The sequence below is a fragment of the Schistocerca americana genome, chromosome 11 (genome assembly GCF_021461395.2).
Source record: "Schistocerca americana isolate TAMUIC-IGC-003095 chromosome 11, iqSchAmer2.1, whole genome shotgun sequence".
NCBI classification, from domain to species: Eukaryota; Metazoa; Arthropoda; class Insecta; order Orthoptera; family Acrididae; genus Schistocerca; species Schistocerca americana.
Window position 1 is genome coordinate 207,460,720 of NC_060129.1, and position 26,925 is coordinate 207,487,644.

At 41.0% G+C, this 26,925-nt stretch overlaps 1 protein-coding gene across 1 annotated transcript; it reads right to left on the reverse strand.

Annotated features, from left to right (window-relative positions):
• LOC124554077 (proteasome subunit alpha type-6-like) lies at positions 1-26,915 on the reverse strand. The gene is made up of 7 exons (XM_047128127.1): positions 26,776-26,915; positions 26,134-26,228; positions 16,975-17,056; positions 11,756-11,911; positions 9,881-10,059; positions 5,256-5,350; positions 1-268 (listed from the first exon to the last, which is right to left on the reverse strand). Exons 1-7 carry the CDS (start codon positions 26,849-26,851, stop codon positions 211-213), a joined length of 741 nt encoding a protein of 246 aa, XP_046984083.1. The 5' UTR covers positions 26,852-26,915; the 3' UTR covers positions 1-210.
• Between the last annotated feature and the right edge of the window lie 10 nt (positions 26,916-26,925).

Sequence of the window (26,925 nt, forward strand, 5' to 3'; positions counted from 1 at the left end):
TGTATGACACTTCATTTATTACCAGACCTGTGTGTTACACAAATTATTTAAAAATCACTGACAACAAGGATGGAGGCAAATAGCGTGCCAGCCAAACAGAGTAACTTTTAAAGAAAAGACAGCACATTCTCCAAAAGTGGCAAAGTGCCCGCGACTCTTCGGCAGACGACCTCGGACCTGTCGGCGGACTTCCGAGTCGCCGCTTCAGCGTCAGTCCCGCTCCGCGATGGCCGTCAGGTGGACGTCGATCTCCTGCTCTGTCAGAATCCTGGAACGACACGAGTTAATGACAGCGTCGTCGTCTCGGTAACTCGGTTAAATTAAAACTGAGAAAAAGCCTAATGTGTGACACTGCACGTCCGACAGGCTACTGCTACTGAATGAAACCATTATTCTGGTAACATTTTATAACATCTGACAATCAAGAAGAAGCTTTTGAGAATCTCGATCGAAATAAGGTCCTCAGAATTAAGTTAACACGAATAAAATACAGGAAACAAAATGGTATTTACCAACTTAACAGCAACTAATTTGCAGTTCTAAGAGTGAGTACACGATAGGTAAAAACGAATAGTTGAAAGAGGAGTGAAACAAAGTTGTAGCCTATCCACAATATTACTCAATCTGTACATTGAGCAAGAAGTGAGGGGAACTGAGGAGAAATTTGGAACAGGTGTTGAAGTCCAGGGGGGAGAAATACAAACTTGGGCATTTGCAATGACATTTTAAGTCTGTGTCTATTAGAGATGGCGAAGAATTGGAACATAAATTGGATGGAATGGAATGGATAGTGTCTGCAAAAGGTTTTAAAAGATGAAATTTAACAAAAGCACAAGGGAAATGGAAAGTAGTTTAATTAAATCGGGCAATGTTGGGGAAATTGCATAAGAGCTGAGACAGTAAAAGTACAAGATCAGTTTTGCTGTCTGGGCAGCAAAACTGACAGCAGAAGAGGAGAGGATATAAAATACAGACTGGCAATGTGCAACTTGCAAAATTAGGGACAAAGAAAGCTTTCAGCTTTTTAGATTACAATGTGTGTCCCAATAGGAATCTACAAAACAAGGTTTCTATTCGAGAAGGTGGCAGGAGGAGGGTTGCAGTTTGTTACCTACTTTCTCCCGTAGCTCTATATTAATCCCCACTTTTAACATGCACGTTTAATTATTGTAACACTGAAATATATAAAATGTTTCAATATAATAATAGTACATTGTCTGCGTACGATAAGATAAATAGAATATTTTAATGTAATAATTAATAACACTTTGCTGAGAGAGCCAAAAGCAATCCCAAAAATCAAGTTCCAGAATTGTTTCAGGGATTGGGAAACTATCTTAAGCACGTAACATCCAATCGAGAATTTTTAGAGCGATAATCTCGACGTGGATTAAATTCATTTCAGAAACAAAAATCCTTGTTCTGTTCTGAACACACCTTATATCCAAGAATTTAATTGCTTCTATGAAAAAGTTTTGTGGAGGTTGTGAGCCTCTCAACTCCCCCTGATAAGACTGCACAGTGGAATTTTCTAAATTGTCTATTTTTTTTTCAAGTCAGGTGGCAATGCTCACTAGTTACCTGAAGACACTGTGGTCGGTGAAAATGAATCACTTATAGTCTAAGAACACAGTTCCACCACCAAACCTTATTACAAATACTGGGTAAGCCCTTTAGCGACACTTCTCAAATTGCGTACAAAGTTCGGTCAGTGAAACGTACACAATTTGTCGAATGATTAAAAAGTTTGCAGAAAGTTTCAGCTGCTGATGTTACGACACTGAGGTGATTGTGTTTGCCCGTCTGCTAAAAATATTGTCTCAGTAAGTGAGAAAGTAGCTCCAGGTTCCCCAAATCTCAAACCGTCATCCCTCACGAGAACTTTTACGAGATTCAACTGACGCAACTTCTAGTGCTAACTGTCGTAAGAACTGGGTACAACTGGCTGATGCGAAACCAAAATAAGGACATCGGGTTCGCGAAGAGTCACCTTTCGTGATGAGACCCACTTCCAACTGGACAGTTGCATCGATCACATACAGCTGCCAGATTTGGGCCAACAAACCTGCCAGGCAACACTCGATACAGGTGGCCACAGTCTGGAGAGGATAATGGGTGTGGGGGGAAAAAGATTGTGAATGGCAGAGGTTATCGCAACGCGGTGAGAGTGTTTCCTTGCCCCAAACAGAGTGAGCGGACCGAGTGGTGTGAGCAAGGTCGTACCACCTGTGCATCACACACTGTCACGGGAGAGATTTCCTGTCTGTGCCACATCGCAACACTGAGGCAACTACCGGCCACCGAGATCTCGTGTCGTGCGACTGTTTCCTGTGGGGGTTACCCGAAGTCACTTGTGTGTTAAAGTTTTAGCAGACATATGTCTGATACTGTTTTTCACACTTAATTGTTTAAAATAGAAATATTTCAGCATTTAATGCTTTTGTGTAATTCACAAGTTCGGTAGTACAATCTTACTGTAGCACCATTAATTTGTTCTGATTTTTGAGAAAATAGAGCAATCTTCTTTGAAATTAAAATATATGAATAGTTTTTTTATGTTCAACCAAAGATCCATTTCGTTCGTTTTTCCATTTAGTTGACAACACAAATTCTTTCACAATATTTTCAGGTATGCAAAATAATTTGACGATTCGTCGAAATCCCGACAATTTGCGGAATACGGGATAGTGGGAACTGAGTGCGACCGAATGCCGTTTGCTCGCCCTCGCCAACTGGTTGCAGCGAGAGAATGCTCAGTTCTCTGACGCTCTGTTCAGAAGGGTTCGGTTAGTGGTGTTTATGTAAAGGTTTTCAGCAGGCCCTTCTAACAGAGGGCACCTCCCATAAAGAAAAGACAAGTACGGGATAGCAGCTTAAACGAGTATTCCGATAAAGGATGCTCGGCAAACTTGGTCTCGACGGAATTCTGTGCTCCTCAGTTCGAACACCTCTGAAGTAGTAAAATAGCCGAGTTACACAATTAATGATTACTCTGGCTTTAGTCACCCGTGACCTAGGAAAGCGTACTCAAAGACTGTACCTGTGTCATTGTTCCAAACTATTAATTTCCTTGCCACACAAGAAGAAATGCTCGTATATTTATGTTCGGCTCTAACCGGCCACCTAACAGCACGTCAGCTCGGTCTTCCGACAAATCTACTAACTGATCGGGAAGGTTGCGGCATTTGGAAACCGTGAAGGTAACGTGAAAAAGTGATGTACAACATTCTTAAGGCACAATACGGGAAACAATCCCAATGTGTTGACAGAGGACTATGCGGATGAGAAGTTAATTAAAAAGTAACTTCTGGATAACTGAAGACTACTATAGTATTTCTTGTTCTTAACTATATTTCAAAATGCTGTACCCAGTTGTATTCCAGTCCCAAGTAACAAAGCATACGATACTAACAAATGTAGTTGCCGTACAAAATATTGTTCCTTCATATACAAAATTTCTGATCAAGACCAGATGTAGTATTTACATACGTACATACGCATGCGCGGGTGTGCGTTTTGACGGCACTTTTAATATATAGGGTGCGGAAAGTGTAGGGCAGAAAGACAGCATCAAGTGAAGGAATCTGAGTGTAGGAACTACGGATCACAGTTGCATATTTTTGGTGCTATACAAACTTGACTGAAATTGGTGTACGGATGTCTTTTGTCGAAGTGAAAAGTAATTCACAGAAAATGTGTACGTAAACAAAATGCTTGGACTAATTAATCGTGAAGAGAGAAAAACAAAGCCTCACATACACGTCTACTGTACTTAGTTGACATACAATACAGCAGTTCTTTAATAATTGAAACAATCACATCTCCATGTTTCAGGCTGCATGTCCTATGAAGGTCAAAGTAAATGAAAAATGAGTATGCACTTGTACACAAACTTCCCGTAAGTTACCTAACACAAGTATCTCACAGCAAATGTTCAAACCGGCCACCATTATCATACCACATTAGAACATCGCAACCCCGGTCTGTAAACATCAAATGTTCACGGAAATGCGGCTGTTTTGCTACTCGTCGTAGGAACCGATCGACAAATCCCAGACACCCTGGGAAGTCGTCCGGACTCACAACTTTTACCTTTTGTTGCCAGAAAGGATACAGAACGATCTTGTTAACGACACTCCAGGCCCGACACTGCAACTTCACGTGCGATTCGTCTCTTATTTGTCATCGGATCTTGCGCCGTGTGACTTAACACATTTTCATCAAACTTTTACTATACGGACACAGCACCTTGCCTGTATCGTGTTTATTAGCTCATAAAGATCCTGTTGCTCTCTTAAGTTTGTCAACTGTCACAAGAGTATTTCTCCGAGGTGGCTTTCGGTGCGGATAACATTCCTAGAAAAACTCGCGGCCTGCCCTCGTACTGCAACCGGCGGCCCCGTAGCCCGAGTGTGTGTCATTTAGCTCGTTCCGTGTGAAACCGTGGGTCATACAAATAAAAAGAATAAACTTTATACTCTAAATTTCGGAGAGCACTCTCAGGTTCGTACAAATAAAGCGAGTTGGAGAATTTACTTCACCTGAGAATGTTCTTAGCACGAGTATATGGGTGGGGGATGTTGCTCAAAACAAAGAACAAATACTGATTTCGTACGAACAAAACTAGAGGAGCTTTCCAAAAGTGGAGAACATTTTCTGTTTTCTGAAACGAGCTCTGTAGCATACTTCAAGCTGATTAAGTTCAGTCAAGGTTAAGTTTCAATGAGTTGTTTTACTGAAAATGACAGAATTTATGCTGCTCGGAAGGCAAAATGAAGTGTACACAGCACGAAGAAATACTGAATTGAAGTTTGTAAGGGTTTAATAATAAAAACATTACCTGCTCGGCAAACTTACCAAATGGCTTCATTTTGTGCTGCTTTCTGCCCTACACTTTTAGTCAAATTGGGTCTGTGCACCATGTATAAGTAAGTATATAATGGATCTTTTTGGTTTAACTGACTGACTTTTATGACACTATTTGAAGGATTATGGTACTGATATTTCACAATATTTTCAGAATATTACTAATGTGACCAATTACGCATTAACCCTCACCCACGTACATACACAGAGATAGCAAATGTATTAAATTTTTTTATAAAAGGTGTTAGCCAGTTCGAGTAAAATTAATTGACGGTCCAGTCTTCGCAACTCTAGACTACAGGACCGAGTACCGATCGGCACGAATTAAAAAGTCTGCACTTCCCATTACATGACAGGTTTCACAGGCTAGAAATAAAAGAAGTACGTACCTGAACTTCGGATTGTCCTTCGACACCACCCCAACTTCAATTTCAGACGGCTTGAAGTCTACTGCCAGCACAGACGACAGGCAAGATACTGCCAACTGTAACACGAGTAAAATTATAAAAAACAGTGAATTCACACATCAATGTTATCTATAAACTATGCTCATCTTCACTAAATACAAAGTGTTTCAAAAAGAGCTCACTTCCAAATTTTAGCATACTGTAGGAACATTAAGCTGCACAATCCCGAGTTATACAGTCCGACAGAAAATTCGTGCGCACAAAAATAAATGTGTGTGTCGATTGGAATTGTACCGCATTTCTTTAATCGCACACTGTCAGGTAGCGCCACAGGTATTACAAACAACTGGAAACACCACTGTAATATAACGGTTACCCGTCTATAGTATTGTGCAGTTCACTGTTTGGTAAACGTGCCATTTTCCCACGAAAGCTGGTTTTCATTACTAAACAGCATTCTGCCAGTCAATCGTATGCAGGCACGCAGGTACTTTGTGGGAAATAACCAGATACCACAGTGCCGAAAAATTCAACGATAATGAGATTAACTGCCCGTTTCCGGGATCAGTAGTTTCAGACAAGAAGAAAACCAAGAAACAATTTTTTTTTTTAATTATGTCAGACCGTGCTCACTTTTAAAATGTCTCTCGAGGCTATCTGTCGAATCTCAGATTTTGTACAATAAGCGATTCAGAAGTTGAAATGTCGAGCGCACACTGCTTGGGGTGCACGCTGCTGCAAAATGACCCATACTATTTCACACGAACTATCTACTTCAATTCTGCTACAAGGCAGACTACCTCTGACAGCAATAAATACTCCACCACCAACTGTATTTAATGTATCCTTTCTGAACACTGTTAGACCATTTGAAAAAATTTCGGCTGAACTTATTTCTGGCTTTAGCCAGATCTCTGGACCTACAACTACTTTAGCTACAGTGCTTTCTATTAGGGCTTGGAACTCTGGTTCTTTCCCAACACAGCTACGACAATTTACAACTACAATACCAATTGTTTCTACAACTACGTTAATGTGTTTTACCTGCCCACTTTTAGACTGACGCCCTCCGTGTGGTTCCTCGAGGCCCTCTAACCTAGAAATCATTTAGCACGATTCCCCCACAGTTGCTAAATGACGAGCCAGTGTATCTGAAGTTAACTTACTTACAGATGGGACTACAAGCATTGTTAACATATGCACAAAATGGCTGCCTCGTTTAGTAATGCACGCATGAACTCGTTTCTTCCATGTTTGATTCATTTTGGGAGTACATTTGTACCGATTTTAAGATCCAGTGTTCTATAAAACACAATACAGCTCACCGTAGTTTCAAAGAACTTCTTTGCTGCACCCATTTTTCAATAAACTACCACAAGAATTCAAAAATCTTAGCAGTAACCCACTCGCTTTCAAACTGAAACTGAAGGGCTTCCTCATTCTATTCTGTTGAGGAGTTCCTTGAAAATTAAGCCGATTCCTGTCCCATACTGTTGACTGCGTTTACATAAACTTATAGCTAGTATCTTTTGGGGTTAGTAAACACTGCATTTTATCTTATTACTTTTACGTTTTAATTTCATGTACTAACACGTTCCATGACATTTGAGATTTTCTCATCTATTTGGTCCTGCAGAACTAGACATGTAAAATAAAAAAATAAAGAAGCTGCTATTAGCACCTTAATATTGATTGTAGTGGAGTATTTTTCAAGGAAAATATGTTTACCTCTGGAAATATTGAGTGCTGTTTTTAGCACACTAGCTGTTACCAGCACTGCTGCATATGAGTGGCTTTTTATGTGATGTTATGGTGAGTAAGTAAGCTGTTGTACATGCAATATCAGCTGCCCTCGTGTGTGTGTGTGTGTGTGACCCTCCTCGCAACTGCACGGCACACAGCTAAATAGCCGAGCAGTGCAAGGGCAGGAGTGCCATTGAAGCAGCTACGCTTTATACAACGTGTACATTGTAGAACCAATTTAACAATTTTTAAAGACGGTTTATGTTCACTGGTGTACAAAAAGAAGTTTAATTCCCTATTTCCCCCTATTAAGGATAGACTTTCTCGTTTTTACTAAAATAGTCTGTCGTTCCTCGGGGTTTGAGCTATCTCCGTACCAAATCCACCAAAATTTGTTCAGCCGCTTACTCACGAATATGTAAGAGTTACTTTCACATTTAGTAATATTATAACGGAAGTACGGATTAAATGTGTTGAGGATTGTATAATAAATGTATTCATTATGTTGAATCGTACCCCACAGAACATAACCAATAGAAGCAGTTTTACAAATATGATAAGGTTCAAAAGTCAGCAAGTAAATAGCTTTTTCAATGAGTAAATGTCATTGGTAATTTACATAATATTTTGGAAATGAATAGATATCGTTTTTAACACACTTTCCAAAGTATCTTATGCTCTTCGTCAGGTTTCACGCTATCTCCGCACTAAATTTAGTCATAATCTGTTGTCTGCTTAGTCGCAAAAATGCAGCAGAGTTTCACATTTGTAATATTAGTACAGATTACTGCTTGTCATACAGCATTCTCATAAAAACTGCTACTTTCTGTGCCAGCAACAGAACTTTTCTGTCTCTGAATCTAGATATTCAGATAATTTTCAAAAACAATGGCTAATGGGGATGTCTCAATCTACTTTTGAACTCGCAAGGATTCTCAATTTCTTGCTTTGCGTTAGACAGGAGCTCACCGAATGTCTTACCATCGGATTTCAGAACTCCATTCCGAACCCAGGACAAGGAGGCAAGGACTACATGAAAATTATTTTTGTGCCTTGTGATTGTATGTACCTCACTCTTTGGTTCCAACTGATCTAATACCAGCAACAAAAACTATTAAGGAGTAAATGTGTTGGCAAGCGAGTCAAGAGTTCAAAAACTCCTTGAGAAAGCTTCTGCAAGCTGTAGCATTATCTTCTCTACACAATACCCTTATTGCTTGCCTCTGCTGATGAATTGAACACTATTTACTTACTCTAGATGCACTACCCTATAAGATAATTTGAGAAGGCAGCAAGGAGTGAAAATATGCTGAACAAGCCATCAGTCGTGCCTTTATCCAGATGGGCGGCAAGGAATTTCACTTGCTGTGCTCCAGTCTGTGTATAACCATTTACGTCTACTTCTCTCACTAGGTGGTGATTAGTGCTCGTTTTGAATTGCATAACAAGTCTTTGAGCTGTTAAGAGCTGGTGTGAACCACCTGTAGGCCTGTGCAGCTATCTGATAGCTTCGGGATTGGTCACTTAATTACTACGCTTCTAGTAGTAATAATAGTAGTAGTAATAATACTCTTTCCTCCGTAGTGTGGGTTTAATTTTCTCAGTTTTGTACAAAATTAAGGATTCAAAAATAACTGGAACCGAAGCATACAGCCCGATATAGCACTCGCATTAATCAGCCCAAAATGATTGTGGTCAATGTGGATAAAGTCAGCAGTATTGCAGGCACTGCTGTATCCAATACAGAAATCCGCAAACACTTTGAAGGAGAAGAGTGCATACGAGGTAAAATCTGTGTCAAAACAGAAGTGTATAACCCATCACCCGTGACGTACCGACCACACGTGAGAAGTGGAACACCGAACGAGGCTCCAAATTCAGACGTCGAATAAATTCCTAACGACAAAGTTATTGCAATAAAACTCAGTGTGGTCCCAAAATTAGACTGCACCCTCAGGTCTTCAGGCTCCTGCCGAATACTGCCTCGGGTTCTCGGAGGAACGTACTCGACTCCGTGATAAAATTCTGTCCACACTTTTGCCATTACATCGCTCCTGTCAGCCTATCGAACAATGAAAAGTCCGGGACAGAATAACAATAGGGGAAGGCATCACAGAGGAAGCAGAGAGTAACAGTCAGCCACAGTGGAAAAGACTGCCTACAGAACCACGACTGCACCTCGCCGTGCAAAGCAAACGGATTGCGGCAAATGCCTTTCTTCGGGGCCCACGCAAATGTTGCCGAGAATATTTTGACTGTGCCACAAATGATTTGTTGGGAAGCCCTTACACTCCATACAGTCCAGATCTCTCTACGTGCAACTTCCTCTTTTTTTTTAGCCCTGAGGGAACGCATTTGTAGCCATCAATTTGCTTCGGACAAAGAGGAGCACGCCTGGGCACAATGACAGTTCTGTAGGCAACTGCAAACATTTTTCCATTAACGCACTGACTGTTTTGTCTCACAGAGGTATAAATGTATAACAGTTATGGCAACTGCTTCTGAAATAATAAACAGTTTACATTTTTCCATCTTTCTTGTTTTCAGTTGACAGCCTCATATTGAAAACTCTCACACTTTCACAGCTCGCACACACACGACCACTGTCTCTGGGTGTCCAGACTGAAACACGACCATCTCCGTGTCTGACAGAGGCAGCTGTCCACTGGGGTCGGTGGAGGGGTAATGGGCAGGGAGGAGTAGGGACAGCAGGGTAGCTCAAAATGCAGGTGTGGCCGTATTCGGACCCAGACACCCGGAGACAGGGGCCACGTGTGTGCCTCCCCCCCCCCCCCCCCCTCTTTCTGCCTCTTATGCAGTGAGTGACATTGCTGTAATGTCTACGCCAGTTATCCGGTACGCACCTGTATGGCCTCGTCGCCGCTGTAGTTGAGCTTCTTCTTGAGCTTCTTCTCCAGGTAGCTGTTGGCCTCGGTCTGCTTGGCGCCCACCGTGACGGCGCGGTAGCCGCAGTAGTAACCGGCCGGGTCCGTCTTGAACACGCACGGCCCCTGCTCCTCGTCGTACGCCACGACGATCATACCTGCGACATCACCGCCGCCGGTTAGCCGTCGATCTGAGCGAATCTCCAGTCAAAACTTGTACGTAAAAATACTCCACACAAAAATTTAATAACTCATTACTAAGCCTTTGCAGTATAGTGCCAGATCTGAACAGAGGTGTGATTTTTCCACGTCAATCTTAAAGTCTGATGTTGTCTGCAGTACCTGTTTATAGCTGATGCACTGTCGTTGCCATAGTTTCAATCTTGTAATTAATCAGGGCTTCCTGAAAAGTAATCCCTCCCAATTTTATTATTCTGTTTTCAATGTCGGCCGAGGTACTACACGTCACGCACGTTACTCGGTCAACTTTCTCACTTTCCCGATGTAAGTTGCAACTCTCTGCACTACAGGGCTTTAAATTCTCGTGTGTAGCACGTAACTACATACGTGCGTGAGGAACAGCATGTTGCAATTGAGTTTCTGACAGCACGAATTTGAAGAGTTCATCCACATACGGAGCACACACTCCTTTCGCACGACAATGCCAGACCAGACCACACACGCGCACTGCGACATCTCGGGTCGTCTGTCATCTACCGTCCTCCGTACGATACGATATTGCAGTGCCCGTGTTATTCCCCATTAGAATGAAATGTTCCCTTGGACAGGTAAAGGTGGCTAAAGGAATGCTGCTGACGACACGTGGAAGTTTGGTCTGGCAGCGAGCTGTGCTCTCGGAGCCTAACGGTGCGGCAACTGCTCACGATAAATGGGAAATCCATGTTCGAGTCCCAGTCTGGCACAGACTGCCGTTATACAGACGGTATTAGTCCGTATTCGTATCTGCGATTACACTTCGTGTATCCTCCGTGCTGTTTCGACTCGGCCCCAACTGATTTTCATCTATTTCCAAAATTTAAAGAGCACCAGGGGTGACTTACGAAATAAATAACTCTTTCCCTCTCATCCCATTCAGGAAGTCTTCCCTGTGTACTTCATAACCAAAGAATGATCAAACTTTAACTGAAAAACATTGTCAAAATAAAAACAACTACAGCTGTGTATTGCATGCTGCAGACCCTAACCTTTACAAAAGGCGTACAACAGGGTCTACACAAACTTTTGTTCAAATCAACCGATCACACACTACATTGAACAACTAAAACGTACCTTCTGTGTCAGTCATATTTTTCACGTTATTGTGAGTAGACGAAGTATAAATGCCGCTTGTGAGTTTACTGGTATTGCATACGAAACGTACGAATAGTAATATACGGGTGATAATTGTCACGATGCGCAGTATTAACAAACATATATCATTTCGTTTCTCTTCAGCCTGACGACTGGTCCGATGCAGCTCTCTACCCTACAATATCTTGTGCGAGCCTCTTCGTGTCCAAATAAGTACTGCAGCATACATGCACCTCAACCACATATAAATTTACTCCAATGATTTAAAGTAAATCAATTTAGGATTCACTTCAAAGTCCTCAAATCCCTCCAACTGACAATCTGACTACAAAGGGGGGAGGGGAACACGATTAGAAGGTAACAAAACTTGAGACTATGGAAAATTTCAGCATATCATCAATAAATACAGCTAAACGACAAAAAGGACAATATGAAGTTGCAGATAAAAATTAAAATATTTAAAGAACTAAAGAACGCAGTACGAGGTGAATAAGCAGTGACGGCAGCCACACCAACCCGCGGCTGCTGTGCTGAGCTACTCACTGCAGCCGAGGGGCCGCATCTCCGCGTTCTGGGTGTAGACCTGCGAGATGTCGGCGATACGGCGGCACAGCGCGTCCGCCGGGATCTCGTAGCCGTTGACGTGGCGCCAGTTGGCCGCCTCGTAGCGCGCACGCTGCACCTGCGACTTGCTGTCGGCTGCGAACGGGAAACGGGGGAGGCCGTGTGAGTGCGGAGTATTGGCAGTGTGACCGCAGTCCACTCGTCGCGGCGGACCGATTTCGTCTCAAATCTTAGAGGTTCACAGCGAACGAGTTACATCGATATTTACAAGTTTGCTGAAAAATATATATTTTTAAGCTCCACACGACAATCAATAAAACATTTTCATGTTCTGTCGATTTGTTAAAATCTTATAGACTTGTCTAACTGCGGCTATTTATAAAAATTTCTTAACGGCAGGTGGTTAATGTTTAACGTCCCGTCGACGAGGTCATTAGAGATGGAGCGCGGGTTAGGGAAGGACTGGGAAGGAAATCGGCCGTGCCCTTTCAAAGGAACCATCACGGCATTTGCCTGAAACGATTTAGGGAAATCACGGAAAACCTAAATCGGGATGGTTGGAGACGGGATTGAACCGTTTTCTTAATGGAAGGGAAAGTAAAGTAGTAATTAAACAATCTGGAAAGGTAACACAAGGAAACCAGTAACTTTATGCAAACTTCAAAACTGTGTTTTATGAAAACACGAATAGTCATTGGATGTTAATTCTCTTGAGAAATGATAATACTGAAAGTTGGCTGTCAGCAATGACCTTAATGCCTTAACTGGTTGAACTATCGAAATATTACTTCTTTAAAATGAGAATCTGATTTTTAGAATTCCTTGTAAGTTATTTTCTCTAAAATCCCCATCTGGAATATTATAATAATTGCATGGGGTATTACCCAGTCACTGTACTTATAGCAGATACAATCAGAAAAGGCAATATTTTTCTGTGCAAAATGTGAGATATTTTTAAGTTAGTCCTATCCATACTCAAGGTCAAGGTATCTGACACTTAAATACTTAAAATGTTTGCTGCTGCCGAGTAAAAGTAAATCAGAATTGATATTTCTCAGTCAAAATAACTGTTTTACATAGCTGTGAGAGCGAAAATTTTTGATTTTGTTCAAGCATTTTATAAAATAACGATGTAGAGAAAATGTAAGCCAACTTTACACATTTTTCTGTTAGTTATTTTTCACAAATTTTTACTCTTTCCTATCTTGATCTTACTTATTTACAACATTCTGTGAATTAGAACTGCCAGCACTGGCTCTGGGTTTGAAATGTAAGGCGAAGCGTGTGAACTTTACTGTCCAGGTGTTTCTTTTTAATGCTGTGGGTGTATATTTCAACTGCTATAGCAAGTCTGCTGAAAGGAGGTCAACTGTAACAACACCGCACAGCTGAAAAGACTTCATTTGTTTTTCATCCTGCTTCTCACCAAACGTTTGTGCCACGCCGAATTTGCATGTGAACAAAGATGATTCAGCAAGAGCTGCACTTGGTAAAAGGAAATTGTACACTGGTAAGCTGATGATGGCCATTTGAAAGCATATGCCTGACCATGAGGTGTTAAGGGAACTGGCTGTTCATGAAAGAGACCAAGTTATTTCTCTCACCCATACACACAAGAGTATAGCAATTTTTGCACAATGACTGTGACGGTACCACCGTTAATCGAGAACTGATATTTCTGCAGTAACGTAGCCAAATTTCCAGCAATTGTGAAATGTTTTTAATTTTTCTTTAACATAATCTTGTGTATTTTCACAGTCTCACTCTTTTGCTACTACTGTATTAGCTCACTGACACAGTGTACAGTAAAAAGTTCAAACCACACACAAAACTGAGCAGAAAGATTCACTTTTAAGTTTAGGTGTGTTTAGGACACATGCTTAAATCACACTTGAAGTTACACAGAAAAATATGGAGAATGTTGAAAAATATTTAACACTTTACACACAAAAAATTGCCCACTTTGATTGCACCAAATCCAAATAATGCACTGCGCAATCTCATAAATTTTATGATGGGGACTTGGGTAAATAATTTGTAAAAGCTCTTAAAAATGTGATTTTTTAAAGTTCTTATTAATAAAATATTTATGAAATATAAGTTGGCCAGATCAGAACACACAATGTTAATAGAGGGATCAGTTATATGTAGTAATATAACCAGAAGATTTGCATTATATTTTTTTCTTAAATTTGTAAAGAAAAGTGAAAGTGTAGAAGTACGTGTCTTCAACACACTGAGAAGGACATTTAAAGCAAAATATCTGCCAGCCCTACAGTACTTTTGATTTATTGTTCGTATTTTTTGTAAGTTCCCTACTGTGTTAAAAGTCATTTACAAAACAAACATTTCCCAGAGGCATGTATAAATTTAAAAAATTTAGGAGAAAATTAAAATATTTTGTTTCTTAACATGTATGGTACTCAAGTTAATTTATATTTTTTCTAGCGAATTTCATGGTGATTAATTCACATACACTGTACAGTTTGAGATGAAATTGCCCAGTAAAATACCAAGATTTTGGCTGAACAAAATGTGGGAATGTCTTCCCACAGGTTAAAACCGTGCCATACTAAGATTCAAACCCAGCCACCACATTTTGCGGGAAATATTCTTTCCTAATGACCTATCGAGACAGTATTCCCGCGTAACTCAGCTTTTAAAAAAGTTCTGCTTCTAAGGGGAAGGGTTCATTCATTTGCTCACACACTGTATTCTTGTAATGAAGCAGAGACCCCAGGGATGCGGGATGAACTGATGTATACATTAGGCAGAACCAACCACTACTTCCTCCTCCTGTAAAATATGGCGCAAAACTTTAGTGCTAATGCTCAGTGAACTGGCCGGCATCTACTTTTATTCTCCTAACAAAGCATAAGGTGACACTGAAAAAATTGCACCACTGGAGGAATACAAAACCTAATAATTCTGCCTTGTTTTATATCAAGAAACCCAAACAAACAGCTGTACCTTGAACCAGTTTTGTTAAGACACAACCAGTTTTGTGGCTTGTAGCTAAACGAAGTGCATATCTGAACAAGAAATAAACAATGATAGTGATCGAACTGTACACACAAAAGTTACAGCGGAACTATTTATGTAAAGGGATAATGATGTAAGTGTATTTACAAAAATTAAAACTAGCAGAGAATGCAGAAGGCCCACCCTTAGAAGGTAAAACCATAATATTTGTGGGACGGGTAGTCGACGAATAAATGCCACATAACGAGGGTGCACCTACAACCGAAACCCGGACGAGAGATGCCGGTCCGAAAGCGAGATAATGCCGAGGCAAGAAAAAGAAGGCTAACAAAGCAACAGACTTGCTGGTAAGCCTCCTGCCAGTACACTTACATCCTTACCCCTTTTCATAAACAGTTCTGCTATTACTTTATATATCTAAAAACAAAGATGTATTTAAAAACAAAGATGATGTGACTTACCATACGAAAGCGCTGGCAGGTTGATAGAAACACAAACAGACACATACATACACACAAAATTCAAGCTTTCGCAACAAACTGTTGCCTCGTCAGGAAAGAAGGAAGGAGAGGGAAAGACGAAAGGATTTGGGTTTTAAGGGAGAGGGTAAGGAGTCCTTCCAATCCCGGAGCGGAAAGACTTACCTTAGGGGGAAAAAGGACGGGTATACACTCGCACACACACACACACACACATATCCATCCACACATATACAGACACAAGCAGACATATACAGAGGCAATATATATCTGTATATGTCTGCTTGTGTCTGTATATTTGTGGATGGATATGTGTGTGTGTGCGCGCGCGCGCGAGTGTATACACACTGACACGAGACTTACTCTAGGCACAGAGATACGTGGTACACGAATTCCATCCCGTGGGGACAGTAGTACCAGAAAGGTCATCTGGCCAGCCACTATCACCAACTTCACTGAACTCCACGTAATAGTGCCGATAGAAACGCGAAATGGCAAGACAGAAGAACGTGAAGTTATTTAATTTGGCTCGTGAGAGAATACTTTTAGGAAGTGCCACAAAATGATCCTCCTCCCAGAGGTGTACAGTAGAATGGCAGCAGTTCAGTTCTCCAGTGCAGGCAAGTTGCCAGTAGCCGAGTGAGAAAGCCATTCACTGTGGCTGAAACACTACAGACTACACTACAGTGCACAACCCCATAGCCACCACAGCACAGCTACAGACTGCAAACACGTACAACGATCTGACCCGAGGACCACTGTAACGTCACACTAATTCACCTCAACTTCTCAATACACGAGGAGTAATGCGAATTATAATATTCGTATCTAGAGTACCTGCTGTACTGTTTGTGCCCTTTAGGCAAATGACGTTTTCCACTCTGTATTTGTGACAAGGAAAGACGATTGTGACAAAACAGCGAAGTAGTATTAGATATGGAATAAGTTGTGAAACACGTACTGTGCACAGTCTTTTTGTTTGACGTCTGTGCAGAGTTCAAGTAATCCGCAAGACGTGACAGCGGCTGAACTGCTTTCACCCGCTACAGGCGGGGTCTTTCACGTTCCGACGTAGTGGCTCGTCTGCGTCTCCACTGTAGACGAGAACACATCCTCTCCGAGAATGAAAATAGCAATGAACCGAGGTAGTTCTAAAATGAAATGTCACTGCCTGTCAAACCTTCGAGGTGAATGTTAAAATTTAATTTATATTGTATCTGCTCCAAGTTACACAGTAATTGTGAACTGTACACCCATTGAAACGAATACAAAACAGGCAATGACGAAATGACGACATTATTGCGCAGTTAAAATAGGCATCTTTTTCCTTATACCGATAACAGCTGCAAAGGAGAAGAGTTTGAGTTGTTCCAGGGTCAAGCACAATTCTACGAACCTACCGCTTTGCAGGACCTCTGCATTAAGAAGACTTGACAGTGACTGAGTTACATTAAAGGTAAATTAACACACATCATTTCAGGTGAAATATCAAATGTAAGTGTTCCGACTCATCTCCTAACAGACAAGAAGGTGGGCAAAATAACACTTCACTGCCTCTGTACTGGGCAACACAAATATAAGAGAAAGAATTTGCAGAATGTGTCCACAGAAACAGTATTTTCAGAAGCATGAAAAATGAAAGCAGCACAACTATAGATCGTGAGTGGTGCAAATTTAAGATTACTCGGCAAAACTTATACAACAGGGCTACGGAAGCAGAAACAGTCGGAAACTCACCAATCATTCCCGTCATGACGCAGCCGATGCTGTCCGACAGCTTGAATATGTGCGTCACTGTCGATGCGTCTATCAGCTTGTCCTGAAACCAAACACCATTGACAAGATCGCAGAAGTGTCTCATACTCAGTAACTAAGGCCAATGTGGAGTACTACACAGCAACTACTGCAAGGGAAGTGAGATAAATCTTCACTCTCCGCCCTCCACTGCCGCTGCCTCCCCCTCCCCCATCGACAACCGACAGACTGCTGCCCGGTCGTGAGGTCCGTACATATATGACACACGAGTGTGGCGTGAGACATCACCCTTCACCTTATCACCCACAACTGTAAATGAAGACCTGATAATTTGGAATTATTTTAATCCAATAAACAATGACGATCAGACTAAATGCTCGCCTCTGTGACAATTGCCACCCACAAATCACCACTGCCTACTGACAGAAGCAAATTACTGTACATTTGTGGCACTGTGCAAAACTAAAAACTATTTTGTTTTGAATTTTGGCAAATGTGAGTTTCATCATTTGACAATTGAATTTACAAAGCACACATCCAACACAAAATACTTCCAATGTTGCAGAGTTTACTCCGGACGAAAATAAAGGGTTTACTGATGCACAGACAGAATTATACTTTCTATCGATTGTGCAGGAAAACCCCTACGCTTAATATTGGTGTTCAAAAAGATTATCATCTTTAACACTGTGTCGATAGAAAGCATTCAGTAAAACCTGCAAGTTTTGTGCGTGATTTATGGAAAAATAAAATTAAAGCACTCGAGTTGGTAAAGAACCGCCAAAATATTTTAGTGTTCAGGTTAAAAGTATCGAGTCGTGTGTACGTCAGCATTTAAGGGTAGCCCGACTACTCGGGAAGTGTGACCGAACATTTATTGACAGCAAACTAATAAAACAATATGCTTTAGGTTGAGGTTTGTCCAGGCATTTTTTAAAAAAAATATAGATATTTGTCTAGCTGCCAGAATGTGGTCCCAGCATATAGAGTATTTGGGCAATGATAGATGCGAGCAGCTTCACGAGAAGGTGCGATTATCTGAATCGGTCTGTTTAGTTATCGATGAAAGTGATAAAGTTTCAAATACTGTGCAGCAAGTAATATTCGTTTGTGGAAAACTGATCACAATTTTATTATTTTTGAGGAGCTTTTACAGCTACGCATTTTGAAATAACTCCAGGGGAAGATTTATTTTGCCGCTTAGAAAAAACCGTTAGTATCAACGTAATTACTACGGTTAAAATTGGTAAGTGTGTCAACTGACGGAGGCAGGAGGACGAGTCGACGAAGGAAGGGGCTTTCAATAGAATTTAAAGCAAACTGAAAGATAATTGGGATGTCCCACTTTCTACCATTGCACTCTCCGGCAAGAAGCGTTATGCTGAAAAATTCTCATACAGAACGAAGTGACAGACTTCATGATATCCACTACAAACTTCATCAGAAGGACAGGATCAATAAATCACCTGTTTCGAGAGTTTCATTCAGATACGGAAGCAGATCACAGAGATGTTCTCTATTATTCTGAAGTGAGATGGTCATGTAAATGTGCAAAACTGAAAAGATTTTTTTGACCTCGGGAAAGAAATTGACACAACTGAGCTGTTAATAAACATTGGATTTTTGACAGACTTTACTGGATACGCTGAATACGAGGCTTCAAGACAAAAACAAATTAATGTCAGTAACACACAGATGTCAAGGCACTGCAAACAAAAACAAAATATTTTCATAAAAAATATTGAGAAAAATTGGGACCATTTTCCACCCTATAAGAAGCTATGTATGGAGAAATGATAAAATGAAATGCATTTCAATGCAGCTATAAAATTATATCTAAAAACAAAGATGATGTGACTTACCAAATGAAAGTGCTGGCAGGTCGACAGACACACAAACAAACACAAACATACACACAAAATTCAAGCTTTCGCAACAAACTGTTGCCTCATCAGGAAAGAGGGAAGGAGAGGGAATGACGAAAGGATGCGGGTTTTAAGGGAGAGGGTAAGGAGTCATTCCAATCCCGGGAGTGGAAAGACTTATCTTAGGGGGAAAAAGGACAGGTATACACTCGCGCGCATTACAAAAATAAAATAAATGTCGTCATCTCACAGATTAGCATTAGAGTACCATTCTGCGAATTTCTACGGCAAAATGAAAGCGAAGATTCCACAGAGAGCTTGTCAAATACAGGTACAGCCTCAATCGTGAAATTTGATTCGACTCCCTTGTACAATTATTTTGAGTTCATTTAATTTGCCCGCCCCCCCCCCCCTTAGTTTTTGTTTCTTATTAAGAAACTGACAAAATGTAAAAGTTAATATTTGCATTTTTAGTGTCACTGATGAACACCGGGTGATTTTTTCCACCATGTACAAACTCTAAGGATCAATCAGTGACAGGATATGGAACAAAAAAGTTCTAATGAACTTAAGTCCAGAAATGCACGGTTGCCAGGAGACCATTTATTCAATGCTGCTCAGTAACAGACTGCGGTCTAGTACACACTGTACCGTGCACAAACGGTTACAGCACGCACGGTTTCCTCCTAGTGAGTGGTACAATTTTTCATACGTCACGCCCTAGTGCCCCCTCCTGCCTCAGTAATTGGTAATGTTGTGTCAGATTCACTCCTCTTGCTGACTCACCTTTTAGTGGATGTGATACAGTGTCACAAGCAACGGTTCCATATCCGAATCTAAAGCTTGCCGACATTGTGTTTACTTACAGAAAGGCAAATGGCAACAGGCGGCAGGAAGCGAGGTTATATCGGGAGATCTATCCCCGCCGAAAACAACTGCACCGTTCGATGTTTGCAACAGTGTTTCGCCATTTGCCTGAGTCAGTGTTTCAGGAAGCAGGAAATTGGGAAAGATTTACACAAAATGTTCGGACACCTGACTCTAAGGAAAATACAATTAACACTGTGGAAGGCGACTGCCGTGTCAGTACCGAGCAGTTGGCCTGGCATTACGGCGTAACACGGATGACCGTGTGGAACATTCTCCGTGACAATTCTTACTACCCTGATCACTTACAATGTGTGCGGGACTAAATAACGACAGATTTTCCACATTGCGAGCAGTTTTGTCATTCTTCACCAGACACTATGACTCTGGGATTTGTGTCATCCCTCCTATTTATACACGGGGCCACCTTTACACGGAGCGGTATCTTCAACTTTAATAACAGTCATCTGTCAGGTAGCACGCAGAACCCCCACAGTACGGTGACAGCAAATCGTCAGCACCGGTGCAGCCGGAATGTGTGGGTCGGGACAACTGGCAACCGTATTCTGGGGACCACTCTTCCTTCCGCGTGGCCTACCAGACTGGAACTACCGGCATTTCTTGCTGGTGACTTTACCTTCCCTACCGGAAGAGGTGTCACTGACTATTCGAAGGTCTGTGTGGCTGCTAGATGACGGTACTCCGGTCCACTTCGTCATTAGCATCGGGACGCATCTCCATTTTGTCTTCCTCGGTCCACGGATCGGACAAGGGGGTCCGGTTGCGTAGCCTGCTCGATCACTGGATCTCGAACCGTGTGATTTCTGGTTACGGGGCCACTTCGCAAGTATCGTGTATGCGGAGCCCATTCCAGATGTGGAGAGACTGGAACAGCGTATTCATTCTGCCTTTGACAATGTTCGGGTGCAGCCCGGCCAATGTACGAACGTACGAGACAGAACGTGCTACGGTGCGTACGCGTGTGCATTAAGGTACGTGGAAATCATTTTTGACACAAAATATAACTGTGGCTGCATGGTACAGCACGTACTAGACTTCAGTCTCTCTAACACTGTATGATTGCATACATGGTATCTAGCAGGGAAACTGTGCATTTCCGGATATAAGTTCATTAGACCTTTTGTGTTCCGTATCCTCTCATCAATCAGTCCCTCGAGTTTGTACACGGTGGAAGAGGGGGGGGGGGGGGGGGGGGGGGGGGGGGGGAGGGGGGGAAGAATCACTATGTCTATAACAAACGAGTTCACTATGCTGTATTTTGTACTTTATCCCTAGTCTGACAATTCTCAAATGTCTAGGACTGGTGTTAAGTATGACAAGGAAAGTGAAAAATTCACCCCATACAAAAGCATTACACAGCAGAAAATCCGTAGACTCTTCACAGTCTCTTGATGAGTAGATTTTTTTATCTATCCAATTATATTTTAAAAAATTGGATTGTTTCTGTTGCTATATGAGTTCACAACAAGAGTTACAGAAACCAACAGTGCTGTTGTTGGCAACATTTCTACAGAAACAAAGAGATTGCATAGATAGTGTGTAAATGCTTACAGTCACGCTACAATATTAATAAACGGAAAATGAACTGTGGATCTTAAGGCATATTTGTAAAATACAGTCTCATAAGATGTACAGTCCACACAAATGTTAATGGAAAATGTGATGAATTCTGTAACAGTTCCCAAGAAAAGCTTTCCAAAATGAGTTTCATACACTTTTAGCCCCCTCCCCTCCTCTCACTTCCATATGTAGATCATCAAATAGAACAAAATTGCCAGATAATCATACATCAGCAATAGACATTTGCTTATCTACGTAAATCAAGTCCGCAGTTTGTGGTCTCACGGTAGCATTCTCACTTCCAGAGCACTGGGTCCAAGGTCCGATTCCTGGCAGGGTCAGGGATTTCCACCTGCCTCGAGAGGACTGTGTGTCGTGTCGTCGTCGTCGTCGTCATCACCACCCATCCCTATTACGATCGGCAGAAGGCAACGGCAAACCACAGTCATTGGGACCTTGCCTAGTACCGTCAAGAGGCAAGGGACTTTATCACGTAGACAAAATAGCAGCCATTAACAAAGGGTGCTCACAGGACTACAACAGTGAAGAATATTCAGGGTGTTTTCTTCGTTTTGACTAGTAACAGGGATGATAAATTAATATGTGGTGTTGCATTACTAATAACCAAAGGTTTACGCAAACAGGTGCAGCAGTCGCCTGTCGATGAAAAACTGTAGAGGTAGTGTTATTTTTAATTACATCGAGTAAAATTTTTGCTGCTCCTGCTTCTGTTACTTGAAATATTTCGTTCACAGTGTTTACGTCTCTTACCGCAATTGCAATCTCGCCAGTTAGTGCTAACGTAACTGCACATCGACAGTACTCTGCAGCACACTACGCAGCACCCTGTTGAACAAGGCTGCAGAGACGTTGTCCCAATGTCTCACAACAGCTGTTACACAAGAGCTTACGGTCGTTTTATTCTTCGCCTTTCTGTCCTTCAGTGCTTACTAATCATCCTTATTTGTCACAGAGGCAATTCATTTAGTGCTTTATACAATTCTAGTCGCAAAACCATGAAAAGCTTTTTACGATAACAGCTGGTCCGTAATGCTCTATTCAATCAAAAACCTCATTGATATGCTCTGAGGGTGTTTTCAGTGCAAATTTTTATCCTTTTTTATTTTATTTATTTATTGTTCCATGGAACCAAATTTTGGAGAAGTCTCCATGCTCATGGAACTAGTCAATACATGAAATTATAACAAGACAGTAGAAACAGATAAAATGAAATATAAGAAACATTTCAGGCAACAAGTCTTAAGTAAATAAAATCAACAATGTAACACTGGAATTTTCTTAATTTTTCAGCTCTTCCAGGAGCTCCTCGACAGAATAGGAGTGAGCCATGAGGAAATAAACTCTTCAGTTTAGACTTAAAAGTGTTTGGGCTACTGCTATGATGTTTGAGTTCTTCTGGTAGCTTACTGAAAATGGATGCAGCAGAATACTGCACTCCTTTCTGCACAAAAGTCAAGGAAGTGCATTCCACATGCAGATTTGATTTCTGCCTAGTATTAACTGAGTGAAAGCTGCTAACTCTTGGGAATAAGCTAATATTGCTAACATATGTGGTGTTGCATTATGAATAACCAAAGGTTTATGAAAATAGGAGCAGCTGTCATCTGTGGAAGAAAAAACTGCAGAGGTAGTGTTATTTTTAATTATATCGAGTAAAATTTCGACACACTTGTAAATACCTTTTAGGCAGTAGCTGGTGATTGAAATTTTGTGTAAAGATCTCACCACAACGAAAAACACCTTTGTTTTAATAATTGCCACCCGGACACACCTGTCATATCTGTGACTCTCCCCCTTATTTAGTGATAACACAAAACGAGCTGCCCGTCTTTGGACTTTTTCAATATCGTACACCTACCTTATCCAGCAATACTCCAGCTCAGAACAGACAAATGTAGTGTAGGCAGTCTCTTTATCACATATGTTGCATGTTCTACATGCCCTGCCAATAAAATGCAGTGTTTAGTTTGCTTTTCCCATATCATTATCTATGTAATCATTCCAATTTTAAGCCAATCTTAATTTTAATTACTAGGCATTTAGCTGAACTGACAGTCTTTAGAGTGTGAGATTTATAGTGTAACCGAAATTTAGCAGATTCCTTTATATACCACAGGCATGACTATTTTGATAACTTCCTTGGGGAACACCAGATATTGAAATTATAGCATTTAATCCTCAATAAGTTTGTGAACACCTGCCGGATTTTTTTTGTACATTATTTTGGCACACAACTGGCCCAGGTCACCACAAAAACATATCACAGTGGGCTTCTGGAAGATTAATTTCTGAAGCACAGATTGGATACTGGTCACCTGTTATCTAAACAAACATGGGGAAGGGCAGGGGAGGAGACTGAGCTGCCCAATGTTATCAGAGCTAGGGTCATTAACTGATCCCACTGAACTGATTCGCGTGACACCCCCCCCCCCCTATCATTATACAGGATGCTGCACATTAAGCTATACCAGCAGGTCATCAGTATCACATCTAGCATACTTTGAAATTATTAACTGCCTTGTTCTCAAACACACATACAACAAAGTAATGCGTCCAGTTATGTGCCCACCTACCTCTCACAGAGAGCATTCCACGGTACCCTGCTTGTTTTGTTCGTCATATCTCAGTTTTCTGTCTTAATGCTCAGGTTAGGTGCCTCTGTGGAGGGCAAAGGGTCCAAATCACTGGATGCCATCGGTCAGACAAGTGTAAGTAGCATTAAAAATTGGGAGAGGATTTGAGAGGACAAATGGACTATTTCTTTAAGCATCAAGGCACCTGCTTCACTAAGCCAGCTATAAAGTGTCCAGCAAGCTGTAGCCTCACCACATGCCCTTCCTGATGGAGGTTGTTCGCTTGCAGTTTTTCTCTCGGAGAGTTGTATCGATAGCTAATGCAAATACACAATAGCTACCTTCTTATCTCTCCTCCTTAAGTATTAAAAAAAAAAAATCACTCAATATATGTGAACATTTAGCATGCAGACACACACACTAGCCTATACAAATACAATAATAAGACTGAATATACAACAGCGAACTTGCAAATACAAATGAGAAATTATGTATAGGGTATAATCATTTCGTGAACTGAACAAAGGGCAAAGCTGTCTGACAATACCGTTACAGAAAATATCTTCTCGCACTAGCCTGATACGTTTCATCTGCATTGCAGAAACCATTAATCGGACGAACAAGATTGGGGAGTCAAAGCCCAAACTTTGGAATCTCATAAAAGTGCAATTCCTTAGTCACTGAAGGCCTAATTTTGTGGAAAGTCTTCTGAAATGGGCAACTTTTGCTTACAAAATTGTGAAGATTTTCATTGCCACTTATTGAGATGCCTGCTGGCTTCCGGCTCAGGTTCTTCGGCCGACGTTTGACGATTTTCCTGCAGCACGAATGACTGGTATTGTCAGAGCCTCACCATCACTGGTGGTGGACTCGTGCAGATTATATGTACCTCGTGCACCGATGTCCGAGGGCTTCTCCACAGTCATTTCTGGTATGGTTTCTCTATTACTACCTGCAACTGGTGTTTGCTGCAGCACAGGAATCCTGAATCAGTTCACCTTGAGGCTTTTTCTTTCTCACTGAAGCTACTCTCATGCTTGGGTATTTTTATAGCTTCTTTGAACTAGAGGGTGTGACAGCTCTTTTGTTTTGGTGAATTTCTACTATGTGGCTGGCCTCGCACAGTGCAACTGATTTCTCCACCTGCCCCAACCAGCAATGCCTTATGGTTTGTAATCCTGGTGTTGATCGATCGTCCAGTCATTCAATCATAAACTTTTCCACATGTGGACGGTATGGGGTATATTCCCAACATTGCAAGTGGGACACTTTTCTCCTTTGCCGATCCGAGACACTGTTTGGTCTTCTTTGTCGGTTTACAAAGAACCTTTATGCCGTGTTTGTGCAATTTATGACCAATTCCGTCTGTCACTCTGGGACAGTATGGCACAAAGGCCTTACCCGACATTTGTTTTTCCGATGTGACACTTTCCCGAGTGTCTGAACCTGTTACACTTCTAACTGGTGGAGTACTCATTGCTCCTCAGAATGCTTTGCAGGGGTAGCATTTCACATGTGAGATGCTGCAGTTCACATATTCACATTTGCTTGCATTAAGAGCGTATTAAAGATTACGAGACTCATACACTAACTGGTCAGTACTTGCATATGTCACTGGTGGAAGTTCAACAGCTGACACCCTTGCATTTTTGTTGTTGTTCAGGTATCATAGATGTACATAAAATGCATCAAAACACATTGTTATCTGTACATTATTTAATATGTTTTCAGAATTTACTTAGCAGTTTTAGTTTTGTAATGTAAAGTGTGTCAAATATGACAAAGTGATTTAAATACACTGCAAATATAAATAATGGGCTACAGTACTGGCAAATATGCCCTGATGCATCCACCTCATACTCACCAGCTTTAAAGATTATAGACCCATCTGTGTTTAAACAATCATCATTATTGAGGAATATCATTGTGAGTATAGTAGACAATACTTAATATGGCTATTTTAAAATGTCATAAGCTCATGTAAAATTTAAGCACCCACAAAATCAAACAATTTTACGGACTTTTAATCAATTAAGGATTTGCTTACAGTAACTTAAAACATACTATGCATATTATAATAGTGTATCAGTAGTTACTTAATGATCTGGAGACATGTAATTCAGTTTTAATTGCTTTCTCGAAAGTTTAGAAAATTATGCATGTGTTACTCTTATAGCGGACGATGTGGCACAGTACAAAACGCTTAACTTAAGAAAAATATGTAATGAACTTACAGGAACTTTCTTCTGCGTGGCAACAACTGCAGTGTCTACTCCCTTCAGGCCCACCGACGTTAGTCCTCCTTGGCTTATAGCTTTGAATGCATATTCTGCAAAACGAAACTGGGCGTTTATATCGAACAATTCACTCTACGGAAGTATCAGGCAATAAACAACAGTAGGATTTAACGTACAAACATAGTACTAACTTTGTGATGAATCTCCTGTTAGCTGTACAAAAGTTTAAATTTACTCATCACTGCACTATATATATATTTAAAAGACACATTACTCTACAGCATTCAGTAGTGTTACAAGACAGACGTAACTACTTCACTCTCAAATTAAACCCAACCGATTGTAATTTAGCCTTCATGACTATGCAGAAACACTACCCAGTCGTAATGCGTAACGGACCAGTAATAGACACGTAACTATCTCGTAAAAACAAGAAACAATACATAACAACAACCAGTCCCATACATGAATACCGAAGGTAAATAAGTACAAAAGCTATGCATCCTTAACCTAAAAGTTCTCCCATTGTGTCAAGTCATTGAGAAACCACTTCTCTTCAGACTTAAAAATAGAAAATGGCAGAAATCCACTGTTACAAATAACGAAGCGGAGATTCTTAAATTTAGCTGTAGGACTTACCAACTTGATATAATCTCCCTTCTGGAGAAAATATAGTAATATGTCTATCAAACCCGGCACTACTACCTCGCGCCATAGTTATTCAGTACTCAACAGCAGTTGACGACCAATGACGAGTTCGTGGAAGTTATTTTACACTACCAAAGATAT